Source organism: Drosophila hydei, unplaced genomic scaffold (assembly GCF_003285905.1).
Source record: "Drosophila hydei strain 15085-1641.00,03,60 unplaced genomic scaffold, DhydRS2 tig00000172-arrow-pilon, whole genome shotgun sequence".
NCBI lineage: Eukaryota > Metazoa > Arthropoda > Insecta > Diptera > Drosophilidae > Drosophila > Drosophila hydei.
In genome coordinates this window covers 1,774,871-1,788,795 of record NW_022045682.1, presented here as the reverse complement: position 1 = coordinate 1,788,795, position 13,925 = coordinate 1,774,871, and the positions used below count along the sequence as shown (strand labels likewise).

The 13,925-nt window shown below is 42.7% G+C and overlaps 3 protein-coding genes across 4 annotated transcripts; 1 reads left to right on the top strand and 2 right to left on the bottom strand.

The window, feature by feature from the left end:
• Positions 1–112: 112 nt before the first annotated feature.
• Positions 113–1,578, bottom strand: LOC111602172 (homeobox protein B-H2-like). The gene is made up of 2 exons (XM_023319133.2): positions 1,367–1,578; positions 113–1,305 (listed from the first exon to the last, which is right to left on the bottom strand). The coding sequence occupies exons 1-2, from the start codon at positions 1,421–1,423 to the stop codon at positions 211–213; spliced, it is 1,152 nt and encodes a 383-aa protein (XP_023174901.2). The 5' UTR covers positions 1,424–1,578; the 3' UTR covers positions 113–210.
• A 1,454-nt stretch (positions 1,579–3,032) lies between these two features.
• On the top strand, positions 3,033–13,824 carry LOC111601910. The gene is made up of 6 exons (XM_030223333.1): positions 3,033–3,066; positions 11,853–12,333; positions 12,401–12,595; positions 12,676–12,807; positions 12,860–13,148; positions 13,563–13,824. The coding sequence occupies exons 2-6, from the start codon at positions 12,010–12,012 to the stop codon at positions 13,766–13,768; spliced, it is 1,146 nt and encodes a 381-aa protein (XP_030079193.1). The 5' UTR covers positions 3,033–3,066; positions 11,853–12,009; the 3' UTR covers positions 13,769–13,824.
• LOC111602165 lies at positions 5,902–6,439 on the bottom strand. Of its 2 annotated transcripts, none has more exons than XM_023319122.2 (2): positions 6,308–6,439; positions 5,902–6,235 (listed from the first exon to the last, which is right to left on the bottom strand). In XM_023319122.2, exons 1-2 carry the CDS (start codon positions 6,320–6,322, stop codon positions 6,035–6,037), a joined length of 216 nt encoding a protein of 71 aa, XP_023174890.2. In that variant the 5' UTR covers positions 6,323–6,439; the 3' UTR covers positions 5,902–6,034. The 2 variants fall into 2 exon arrangements, 1 of the variants encoding a protein (XP_023174890.2); XR_002751595.2 differs by having other exon boundaries at positions 6,155–6,250.
• Positions 13,825–13,925: the final 101 nt, after the last annotated feature.

The following is a 13,925-nucleotide window of genomic DNA, read 5'->3' as shown; positions in this document are numbered from 1 at the left end:
CTAAACTTTTAAGATGACAGACAACTGCGATAGCCGGTGCGTCTCGATATCGATAGCCTATCAATAATTGCGATGTTGAATGCATTAATGCAACTGACAGAGCTGGTCACACTGTTTTGAATGGCGTGAATGGCGCTTTATTTTGAAAACTGTTGATTAAGTGTTTTTTTTTTTGCATATGATTATAAAATATATATATGTAACAACAAGCTAAAATTTGTCTTTTGTGTTTTTCTTGTCTTCGCTAGGCCCAAACGTCAAATCGGCCGATCTGTATAGCTCACCAACCAGGCACGGCACTCGCTCCAGATCCTCCATTAGCTTCATTTCCTCCTGCAGATTGTTGAGATACATGCGCTGCACACGCCGCATCATGGGCGCAATTACCTTAGAGCTGACTATATCCTCGACACAGAAATTAAAACTACTTTTATCCGTTTGAACGTGAATAGAAACCGAATTATCTTTTGACACGCTTTCAGGGATTTTGTAGTTTTTCCTATGCTCGACCTGAGTGCAATCGGTTTCTTCCGACAAGCCAAGCGAGGGCAGCATCATAATTTTGCTGATCGACTTTTGCAGCAGTTCCTGCATTTCGATCTGGGACTGCACCACAGTACGTAAATTCTCCCCACTCTTCGTAGTTATTACAGTTCGCGCCGAATTCGAGGAGCCGCTTTCTGTGACCCCATATTTGGCGCTGAACTGCTCCTTGGTTAGCCTGCAATGCTCGCGTGCCGATTCGAACATAGACAACGAAGCATTCGGCTTCCTTGGCGACTGATCAAGAGGTATGGATAGCTGCTGTTCGCTGTGATCGCTGTGATCGCTGTGATCGCCGTGATCGCCGTGCGCATGAGCCGAATCCTTGCCAAACCTCAAATTTTTATACAGCAAATAATCTCCGTCGGCGCCCTCTCGATCTGGCTTCCCATCCGAGGGTAAGGGAGGCAGCCGATAAGTACCTTTTGACTGAGGCACATGGTCTATATTAAAGAATGACTTTGACTTCTCATAGCGGAGCCGTGGGTCAATCTTCAATCTGTTCGCATCTCGATTCAACTGAGCTTCCATTTTCTGATGCTGATGCTGATGCTGCTGTTGCTGATGGTGACGCTGTTGCTGTTGCTGTTTCTGTTTCTGTTTCTGGTGGTTGTGACGTAAGCATGTCTGCGTTGCCTTTTGCTGCAGCTCCTTAGGTTGCGTCGACTTCAGCATGCCCTGCATCGACTCCTTCGGATTGGACACCGCATACTGGTCCAGTTGCTTCCTGTGCTTATGCTCATTGTGTAGAGGGGATGCGTTCTGTTTAGCAGATAAAAAGAAACAATAGAATGGGCTTCTGTTAAAAGCAGTTGTTGCTAACCGTCTGGGTGGTCGCGTAGCTGTGGTAGCCTTTATGGTACTTATTATAGGCATCCATCTCGGCGAGGCACCCAATCTCTCACGGAATAAATAGGCTCGTTTGTAAAGGGACCCGTTCAGTTTAGCAGAAATGTGTGAATTGAAATCGAGTTGAAAATTCAATATAAATACGAAATTCAAAGCACTCCACATACGAAAAAAAAAATTATGGGAAGCTATATCAGTCATCAGACCAAATAGAAAGGGAGCAGCGCCCTAAGGCAGACAGGCACTGGATCGAGCGAGAGTCAAGGTTTTCATAGAAATATAAATCTATTTATAGACGAATTTCAATAGTTCAAATTCAAATTCAATTATAATAATCTATTGCAATATGACACAATTTGTATTTAGATTTAATTAAAGCTCTTAAGTGCCATCAATGTACATTTCCCCTGAGCTGTTTGGCTAGCATAAACACTTTTGGTTAGTTAATTACTATCATCATTATTACAGTCATTATCATAATCATCATTATCGTCGTTAAACTAACTTTTAAGCTGCTTCCCATGTGGCAAGCGCTTAACAAGTTCCGGAATCAGTTGAGCTTCTGCATAGGATTTGCAGCACTCTCTTCTACTCTTACGCTCTCCCGCTCTCCCGCTCTCTCTCGCTCTCCGTGCGCTCTGCTCTTCTGCTCTCTATTCTGTTCCGCTATTCGCCTTTTGCAGACTGGGACTCAGCAGCCATTTGGCTCTTCAGTCTTTTGCTGACTTTCAACGTTGTCGGTTGTCGCTGTCGCCGTCGTCATCGTTGTCATTGTTGACTGCCATTATTTTAGGCTATTCCGTGGTCGTTGTTGTTGCTGTTGCTGTTGTTGCTGCTGCTGCTGCTGCTACTTTGCGTTGCAAGTCGCTCACCCCTCGCCACACCCCCTTCGCCCAGTTCGCAAACGTGCCGCGAACGCGTGTGTCTCCTAGCCTAGCCTAGCCTATCTCTCTACGAGCCCACGTATATGTATGTGTGTGTGCGTGTGCGTGTGTGTTGAAGGCAGCAGCATGGCCCGCAAAGACAGCGCAAAAAACGTTGCATACTTGCGGGCGCACCGAATAATGATTTTTACGTGTGCCGAAATGAAATGCAAAATGCAAATTGAAAATCAGCTGGAAAACCCACAAAAATAAATTAATTAAAAAGTGACAAAGTGACAAAAATAGAAAAAAAAAACAAAGAAACAAGCAAAAGAAAAGAACAATCAACTAGAGAGCGAAAATATGCAGGCAGCCAAAACGAAATCGACGCTGAAATACAAATCTGACATTGGCAGGAGCACGCAGCACACACACACAAACACACGCACACTACCATACACACATACACACATGCAGAGGCGACAACAGCCTGCGTCCTGTGCCCAACATTTTGGCCGATGAATGAACTGACATAAAACTTGACGAGCATAATACACACTCACACTCGTAGACTCACACACACTCTCTCACAGACACACACACGCGTAACATTTAAAAGCACATAAAAAGGCAATTTTCGTAGATTTCTGCGTGCCCTTGTCAAAGTAATAGAAATCGAAAAAGAAACTTCCTAGTTGAAACGTGCCGCGCATTTGCCATATGAAAAAGCAGCAGCAGCTGCAAATCGAATAAAATATAAGAAAAATAATACAAAAATACAAAATAGTAAAACCAAACACACAAAAAGAAGGTGGGTCAAGTGCAAAAAGAGGAAAATTTCATTTTATTTAACTAGTTGTATACACGAAATGTTGCCGCCCACAACAAAAATTCATAGCACGCTTTGCAGCGCGCTGCTGTTGTTCGACTAAGCTCCAAAAATAGAGCAAACGATTACAGCACACACACGCATACAATCATATGTACACATACACACACACACACACACAGAGTCATGTGCATATGCACACATTTACATATGCAGCACAGCATAAATCATAAAGCTTTGGACAGCTCAAATTGTAGCCAAATGTCAATATAACACTTTTAAGTGGAGCCACTGAGCAGTGGAATGGAATAAGTGTAGTGTACAGAGAGGAGAGGAGAGAAGACAGAAGACAGAAGAGGTGAGCAGTGTGTGAGGCAGCTGGCTGTTGTACATAGGCAAGCCCAACGTGTTTTTCCAACAAACAACAAAATGTTCACAGACGCACACGCACGCTCGCACGCACACACACACACATACAGGAAGCGACAAGCGGGTCGACGGGCGTGCTTAGGCAAACTCCTGTCTGCAGCAATTTCACTTCCTTGAAACCCATTGCCCAACAACAACAACTCACACTCAATTTTATACTCACTCTGACGCGTTCTCTCACACTCGCACTCACTCTCATAGCTGTGCTGCGTCAGCTATGGTATGCTGTCCACTTACTCTCACTCTGCTCTGGTCGCTCTGGTCGCTCTGTACGCAGTCGCTTGTTTCATTTCGCTCATTTCAATTCGCTCTGTTCCTCATACACCGTTCACAGCGCTCTCTCACGCGCTCTCACACTTTTTTCTACTCGTATTACAGCTTTTGGCCGCTTGGCTCATTTGTTTATTTTTAGTTGCTGTCATAGTAGCTACACACAGACACCCACACGCCCACCCACTTGATTGTATAGCCAGCCACTTGTGTGTGCAATTAAGTTGCAGTTAGGCTTCGGTCATTATTAATAGAGTAGGCGCTTGCTTGGCAGTTACATGCGATGACAACCAAAGTTATTCTAAGTAGCGCGTCGTCTAGCCTCCAAAATTAGAAATCAAAAGTGGTTCAAGGTCGTGCCCGAGCCACATGCAGCAATCCAATAGCTAAACGAGGTTGTTGCACCGACCACTAAGCCAGGGAAGAGTGTGCAAGAGAGCCAACGCGAGGTAGAGGGCTACAGCTGGCATCCCACTTTTAATTTAATGCCCGCATTAAGCAAAAAGTCAAGCGAAGATTTGAGTAGCGAAAGTGAAAACGTTCGCTTGGGTTCGCATTGGGACTTGGGGGCTTGCGTGCCACGGCATTCGCGTCCATGACATGTCGAGGCCTCCTTTATGGAGCTCACGTGTCAGGTGCGCCCCAAACAACAGCCAACAGCCAACAGCCAACAGCCAACAGCCAACAGCTAGCAGCCACTGCGGTGTTCATTTCAGCGAGACGAGCATAAACACATATAAAGCAATGATATGCACAGCACACACACTCACGCACACACTCTGGCACTCACACACAGCTCGCTAAATATCCCGTCAGGAGCTTACGTAAGCAGCAGCAGCAACAGCAGCAGCTGCCTATCATTAGTGTCGAGCACCTTTTTTTCGGGAATTAACAAGCGCTGGCAACAGCTCACCAAGGCGCCAGCTTAATGAGTCCCTAATAGATCTGTCAAGAGCGGTCCCTTCCACACACACACACACACATGCCTCGTATCCTGAAGTTAAGTGTTTAGTAGCGCCTATTTAACAGTATGAAATAGCTGAAATAACATATTACCCAAAGGATATTATGAATATGAATAAAATACGTGCAAGCTTTACGTAGATCCGAAACTTTGAGTAATATGGAGTTAATGAACTATTCATAAGGCTTTTCCTTGTTGCGCTCTGTTTATGTCAAGTCATATATATATTGTTTGTTAACTCTTATATAATATACATAACAGCGATAAAACTGACGTTGACAAACTACTCTCTTTCGTGTTTGGGCTCTAGATTTGCCTATTGAAAATTTATAAAACTTTTCTTACAACACGTTTCACTTGACGAGTTAAAATAACTGTAATATTTCACATGGGAAAAATGTATTTTAGAAACAGTTGCTAGAACAATGCATATTGATTGATAGGCTATAGTAAAGCAATATTTCGTCTTGTTGCTCAGTCGGCTTACAGCTGGCATAGAAACTGACGGTAAACATAAACCGAGCCTAAGCCAACCTAATATTCAAGCAGTTGCCTAACCTGATGTAGGCCATAAACTAAATGAATCAAAGATGCAGCCATTCATCAATCAAATGAACTCTGAAGTTTCTTAACAAAACTCAGACCCAACTTCGAAACACTGCCTTAGGCATTTAACCTAATATAGAAACATGAGAGCTTCCAAATAAAATTTCAAAATAAATTCCGAATTAAGCCAAGAAACAAGTCTCGTTATAATGCCTCGAATCCGACTCCTTAACAAAGTGTGATTCAAATGCCAAAGGAAAATTTGAAAGCATTCACAAAACTAAGACTCAAAGCAAGCCTTGAGCTCCAAACGAAGCCATCAGCCCAACTCTGAGCTAAGGATGAAACCATGAAACATTTAGCTGCAAGCCAAGCTCCAAAACAGATTACAAAACACGCTCGGAGTCATGTACCATATTAAGTCTTACTACATAGCTCCACATAAAGCATAAAGCAAGTTATGCTGAGAACTAAACCTGGAATCATGTGCTAAACCAAGATCCAAAGGAAGCCTACCTAAAACCTCGAACCACACTTCGAGCAAGCCAACTCAGGGCAAATCAGTTTCATTGACTTCGCAGCTCTCACAGCTAAATTGAAATGGCTCCGCTGCGTCTTTGATTTTACATTACAGATTTTATGTACGAAAAAAAAGTGCCACAATCAATTTTTAAAAAAATCAAAGATAAACACCTATCATCAACTAGACGCCACGAACAGTTTCAACTGCAGTCGACCATCCTAGGAGAAGTAACTGTCGCGCTGCACGCGCATATTTGAGGTCTGGGCGGGGATGACGCGCGGCAACAGAAGATTCTGAATGGCTGGCAGATATCCTCTCTCCTGGGGATGCTCGGCCTGGCGACTCTGTATGGAAGCTCTCGGCTCGGGCGACCGATAATATTCCGTGTTTCGTACACGGGGATACAATTCACACTGTAACTGCAATCATATATGCTATATATATATATATATTTATATATAATCATTTATAGTATCGTATTGCTAAATTACCTGTTTGCTGCTCATTTCGAGCAGATACAAAATAAAACTTTACTCACAAAAATTTGAATGGAAGAGAAAAAGAAAAAATAGAATATTTTTGGATTTTAAAGAAGTAGAAGTGTAGTCCAAGAGAATCTGTTGTCAACTCTAGCCAATGGGTTATTTGGGGTTACACAAGTAAAGCTCGTCTGAAATCCCTATCAGAGCTTGCTTTGCAGCATTTCTCTCTCCCTCTCTCATTTTCTTTTATTGGTATTATTTTATTATTGTAATTATTATGCATATTTAATTTATTGCCTTGTTTACTAAGTAGCTAATAGTAAAGGTAATTGATTATTTATTAGCATTTGCAATTATGGCCATAAACTGAGCACGAAACATGGCAAAAAGGAAAGCTAAAACTTGCTCTTTGTGCCCTGTTTAACACGTTCCTGAAGTGCGTTGAGTCGATTAGCTTTGCCCTGCTAGGCACTTGCAATTGTTGCTACCTTCGATTGATAAGGTGTTCAGATCATTTTGATACACTCGCCAAGCTCGTGGCAATTCGGAAAATTCCTAGCTTAAGGCATTATATACTAGATATTCATAGGTAACCACTGACTGTGGCTGTGGCATTGGCGTGTTTTACAGGTTCAATTGACCTAGTTTTGGACAGTCTTTCACACTTCAAAATTTTTCATATTTATTTTTATTTATACTACGAAATATCTACAATTGTGACTTGACAACAATAGAAGTTTTCACTATTGAAAAATAAAAATGCATTTATTTTTTCTATTAGCTTCTCTTCACGTTAAACTCATAAATGTTTAGCCCTTAACTTCTGCAAAATATGAGTGTTTTGTAGACCCTTGAGCATCGTTAAATAGATTTGTGAGCGATTCAATATTAACTTGGTTATTTATTAATAATTAAGCATGAACAAAGAACTGTTATTTCAAGAGAACTTCAATCTGTTTAAGTTTACATTACACAATTGGATTAGCAGCAGTAAACAGTCAACATAAACAAGTTGTCTAAGCAAAATAAAATAGTTGATACAGAGATTTTCAATTCAATTTAAGAAAATAACAGAGGATTTTGGTGCTGCTGAAGTACCAGGCGAGCCGAACTTAGTAGTAGTGTGACTACTGTTAATGAACAGCACACGGTTAATTAACATTGCGCTAACATAATTCAAAACAACATTGCTGTGTTAGCATGCTATTAATTAACAGTGGCACAACATTGCAATGTTAACCAACTGCTACTCACTTCTGCTCGCCTGTTACTTGGGCAGCACTTTCGGATAGCAGCATTATAACAGTGCACTGTTAACCCACTGTTAAATGCACATTTTTCAGGCTGCTTTTCAATTCTGTTCGCTTGGTAATTTAGCATTTTCGGCAACAAATTGCACCAAATTAACCGGGCGGTTGCCTCCAGAGGCTATTCGACATTTTTTATGCGTAGCTTATTTACTATTTTTAATCAATCAATTTATACAATAAATACTAAAATAGACTATGTATAATAGACAAAAATCAGTGGCTTAAGGGGTATAGCTAAGCTGCATCTGTTTTCATGATTTTAGAACTCAGCTCAAAGCCTGATCATCCTGCTTCCACTTTACTGCTCCAGTTACCATGTTAGCTTAGGACTTCTACCTACATATAGTAGTTAACCATTATTTAACTGTCGATGGTTAAAAGAAACTAATATAATTTTTAAAGAATTTAAAATATTATTTTATCGTTTTGCATTTTGCATTCTTAACATATTCAAAAAAAAATTTAGTAAAAACTCTGAATGAGGAGGCAACTTTTAATGCAACCTTTGAAGCCTTCTATTAACCTCAATGGAATACACTCAAGCTCCAAGCTCCACTGCCGCTGCTTCCACCAGCAACCCATGGCAAGTCAAAGGCCATTTGGTAGCTTTTCTGGCTGCTGTGTTGGGCTGCATTAATTACCCAGTGGAAATAATTATGTAAAGTCTAAATGGAGAAACGAAAAAATCATTATGCATTATGCTTTAGGGGACAGTGGCAGAAGGCGAAGAGTTGGCAGCTGCAAAGTATGCTGCATTTTAATTGAACGCCACAAATGACGCGACCCGGAATCCTCAGCGGAAACGGAAGCCAATGAAGTCAGCATAAGCGCTAGGTAGACAGCAACTAGCAGCTAGACGCTGACGGTGTCCTATGACCCGCGCTGTTATTCCCTCAGCTGCCACTGCTGTTGCTGTTGCTGTTGCTGCTGCTGCTACTGTCTGTGCTGCACGTCTGCTAATGAAATATTCATTCGTAATCGATAATTCCGCACAAGGAAGGGGCTACGGGCGAGGGCCACGCGGCGGCATAATAAGGCAGGCAGCGCCAATCCGACAGCAACTGCTAGCTAAGCCGTAGCCCCTACCTCTGCCGATCAGCCCGTCCGGCGACCTCCATACATGCATACATGTATGTATGCATGAGTATGTGTGTGTGTATCTTCCGCATTGAGCGTCGCCATTGAGAATTTGGGCCGAGAGTCTTGCTGTCTGCACAGCACACGGGCCACGGTCCAGCACAGTCCAAGTCGAAAGTTTACAGTTCATAGTAGAAAAAAGCCCATAATTTAGCTCAAATTTATACGCAGTTCGGGGTTCAAAAGTCGCCGACTGAATGCATAAATCGCGCTGCTCCACATCATTTTATGCTGCCCCAACGCACACGTGGCGGCTGGGTGAAAGGCTGACAGTTGCGGCGGCAGCAGCAGCAGCTGCCACAGGTCAGCTCGGCTCATCAATATTATCATAGAGCACACTTTTATCCCAAGTTTATTTGCATATATTTACTATAAGTTTTACAAAGTTAATGCTATAAATATTGTATAAGTAGTAAACAGATAAAAGTGTAAAACTTGCTGCAGAATTGAGCTCGTCGAAGTTGGGGCAGATTTTCATGTATTGATATAATGAAGCCAATTCAACTGAATTAATAGCCATAACGATCTAGTTTTTATGCTACTCACTTTTAGCCAAAGATCATGAGTATCATTGCCAACTAATTTATAATAATTTATATGAATATTACTCTCGCTAGACATTCCAGTCTGTATCATCTTCATTTACTTTCCCTAGTCCATAAGGCTAGTTGGGAGCTGCATATGAACACAGACAACCAAGCTTCTGACCCAAAAAAAATATATAAAAAGAAATAATTAATTTGAATACAATATACAAAAATATAGCTCATACGGCATGTGGCTCAGCTCAGCTAGCTGCATATAGACAAAGAGTATATCAACGAGAAGCTGAGCTGAAGTCTCACAATTCACACATAAATCCGAAAACAATTCAAAAGAAATTGTCCATGATATTTTACAGTGTATATATATGTATATATATGCATATCTAGAATCCATACACCTAAAAAATCAATTAAATAAATATTAAAATGCCTTGAGCTTAACTTAAATCATGATTGATTGGACAAAGATATCCGCATAATATTGCTGTATTAAAATACACTCAAAAAAATAAACCATATTTATGTCTGTGCGCTGGCTTGGCCCCACGCCCAAATAGCAGACCATTAGAAATTCTATTAAAAGTTATTTACGGTGCAACTTTCGGTCCATTGAATGCGACAAAGGCTGACGCTCGAGTAGACTTATATACACGGACAGACGAGCATTATGTACATATATGTAGAAAAAGCTATATAGAGGTCTACTCGTAATATGAGCTCAAACTCAAACAAAGGCCGAGCATTGTCTATGCACGTTCATAAATAAGAAATGCAGCAGCGTTGGCACCTCAACTGAGCCCCCAACTGTGCCCCAACTGCTATTGCAGCCCCGCCCAATTGGTGTCCAAAGTCGAAGCGAATGAAGCATTGACAATAAATTTGCATGCAAAGCACTTCCGCTAGGTGGCGCTGCAGGAGCAGTGGATCAGGCCGCCCCCTTTCCAACTCTAAGTCAGTTTATAACCAGGCACTGACACTAGGTGGCGCAGCGGATCAGAGTGGCAGAAGTTCTTGCCCCTAGAACAAGTCAGTTTATATGCAGATGAGCATAATTGATTTCAAATTGTGCAAAAAGCCTGAAAGGCATTGGCTTGGGTAGGCGAGCAATAGAAGGGCACGCTTCATTGTCTATGGCTGAAGAGCTTAATGTTATAAGCGCATTGCCTCAATAGATAGAGCACGTCTGTAGATGAAGATGAAGATGGTAAGGAGAATGATGATGGGGATGAAAGATACGATGAAAGGCGAGCGCGCACTCATTAGGCACTTGATGCAGCCACTGCATATCTGCAGCGATAACAGGGCGGAGATAAGCAGGCAGAGCAGCAGGCAACAGGGAGAGGGGAGCGGGGAGCGGGTACGAGAGCGGCAAAGCCTGACGCTAAACTGGAGCAAGGACAACGGCGGCAGCAACGACAACAACTTCACGTTCAAACAACGAACGAGAGCACAAATGGTTACATTGCCTGTCGACTCTCGCACACACATACAGGCATACGAACATCTACAGTCTCGCATATGTGCAGCAGGCAGTCAGGCAGCTGCCTGTGGCATCCTCTGCAGCAGGTTGACTGGCCAGCCAGTGGCAGCTGCCCATTTTTGTTGTCCCGCTGCCAGCAGCGAGCCCTTGTGCTGCAACAACAGCAATGAAAAGCTACCTTCATTTGTGTCCTGATTATGACAACTCAAGGAAATGCGGCCAGCCAGGCAGTCAGCTTTTGGCAAGGCCTGAAATGTACCAAAAATTCTCCATGGAGTTGCTTTCATGCAGGCATCACATCACACACACACTGATTTGTCTCTGTGTTAATTGCCTGGGTGTGTGACATAAAAAAAAACATGCATACGCGCAGGGGCCAGGTCGAAATTCAATTTGATTTCATTTCGAGTTGGCAGCCAACTGCCAACTGACAACTCACCTGGTATCACAATAAAAATCAGACAACGTCAAAATAAACCTTATGTGGCACACAGAGGTGAGGTCGGCGTTTAAATGCTCTTGCGTGGCTGGTGGAATTTATTGATAATAATCTATGACTCAATTCCAATGAAATTTTTCAAAATTAAAATTAAAATCAGGAACAGTGTAGCCAAATACCCTAAGACTGAAAAAGGTGCTAAATATGCCAGCATATTGGTTTCCAACTATGCAATGTCCTAGTATATTTGACTAGTATAATTGACAACAATTAAAATTGCAACAACTTGGAATTGAAATACTTGACAGGCAGGAGACAAATGAGAAAATGTTGGTACGGCTAAACCTTATGGATAACCGAATGGATCACAAATGCTGCTACGTGTGCATTATATTCCATTTAATATATATATATATATTTATGTTTTTTTATGTGATTTATAAAATCATGAATAACCGAATTAATGTCCTGAAACGTAATATAATCAAGTCCAAGCATTTCTTGACTGCCCGACTCTGTTCTTGCTGTAGCATACCTGGCGTATGCCTAACGGAGACCGGAGAGCCTTGAGGCAAGCAGAGACAGCTCTTATCTACATAATATCAATACAGCCAACTCTTAACCAACATGTACTCCTTTGCAGACGCAGGCAACAGCTATTCATAGAGCAAGACTAGTAACTAGACTAGGCTCGAGGAAAGGCGAGCTAGACAGAGACGCGATAGAACGCCGTTGTAGGCATCCAATTTTGTACGCCCAGGCCACGCAACGGTGATGTGGGACACATCCCGCAACGGGCAATGCAACAACCCCAACGTTATATACCGTCTGTATCTGATCTATATGGCACGGACGAGATAGAACTGCTGCTGGACGAGATACGTGAGCTGGAGCTGGAGCCGGTCTGCTGTCAGCTGGACGATGAGCAGGACTTTGAAATAGCTGGCAGCAGAGCCGGCGAGCTCTCGCTCTCACTCGAATCGCCACTGGGCACATGCACCTCTTGGGACTCGCACGCCAACTACAAACAGCAACAACAAACGCCGCTGCCATGGGGCGTCGCCCTACACTGTGATCCGCAACACTTGAAAACGCCTACAGGGATTGTGCGCATACTACTGGTGGTAAGCTATGCCCCAGACTATAATCGTAACAGCTAATAACTAGTTTACTATCCTCTCATGTTGATAGTTATCCTCGGCCGTCTGTCTTGCCTGCGAGTGCTCCGCGGGCACCGTACAGGTCGGCCTCTTTCTACTGCCACTCATCGGGCGCCTGAGGCTGATGGTCTTCTGTGCGCTCTTCTCGCTACTCATCACATGCCTCATGATCTTTCTCGATATATCGCACATAGCGCTAATGTTCCCATTCAACTGGACGAAGGTGGTACGTATACGTAATCTCTGTGGGCAACTCTAATCGGAATGCGTATAAGAACTAACTATATCTCTATATGCATCCCTTAGAACACGTGGACGTACCTGAGCATTGGTTTAATATTTATTTTGAGCTCCACGCTGCTCGTCCACATGGTGCTCTATGCGACCGAGTACACCTGGGTATCCAAGCACTCCAAGGACACGTTACTAGCCACAGGCGTAAGTAGCCGCGATTATACAGGACGAATTCAGCTAATTTAATTTTGCTTAGCTAATTGGCTACATCTGCGCCTTGGAGGCGCTGCTGTTGTCGGGCATCGCCTCCTGGCCCTGGTCGCAGTATCGCCAGGTGCCCGACGATGCCAGCGAACTGTTTATCGAAGATCGCGAAATGACGCCGATGAGTCCCATAAACAGCACCGATCTGCAGCTACAGCCAGACACTGGCCACAGTCTGACGCCCTATCAGCACAGCAGCCAGACCAATGGCAATGCCACGGCGCCCGATGCATATAACCAACAACAACAATCGTCCTATAATCAAAAGCCTTATATACCTGGTGAGTTGTAGAGCTGTAAGTTGTAAGTAGGCGAATCTAAGCTACGTATGTAGCAGTAGAAAATGATGGGATGATAGAATTGTTAGCTCTTAGTCTGTGTCATAATTTCCGACTATTCAAATTGTTCTTCTACTTGCTTAAGTGCAGATGAATATAATAAGACTATTCGCTTTAAGTATCCTCAAACATTATCTTAACTCCTCTTACAAATCAGGTATCAAATATCTGAGAATGAAACTCAGCTTAAAAGTATGCTATAGTTTCTTGGCAAGAGTTGCCTGCATTGGCTTAAGTGTTCAGCACTTGGCCTAAAATGTCCTAACTATGAATAGTTATTAGATTTTAATACGTTTGACTCATTTGTTGTATGGAGATTATATTGACCACTCTACTGACGTCTCGTCTCGATTGCAGCCAAACGACCCAATGAGCTAAACCAGCGCCCAACATTGGGTCACACACAAACCGCACGGATGAAACCGAATCAGCGTTATCGCGAGGGCTATCACTACCAGCCGGTTGCCACGTCCACGTCCCGCCAGAGTCCCACGTTCGTTGTGGGAGATGATCTGGGTGCCGGTCCATCCACATCCCGTTCCAATGATAATTCTAGTGCGTGATAGTTTTTATTCCTCAACGACAACAGCAACAACAAATTTATATAACAAATACTTTGTCCACAACAAAAATGTTGAAGTTGCATTTTGGTCAATGTAAAACAAACAAAAGAAACAAAACAAATTGTTGATTAGTTTAAACAAAAGTAAAAGCAAAACT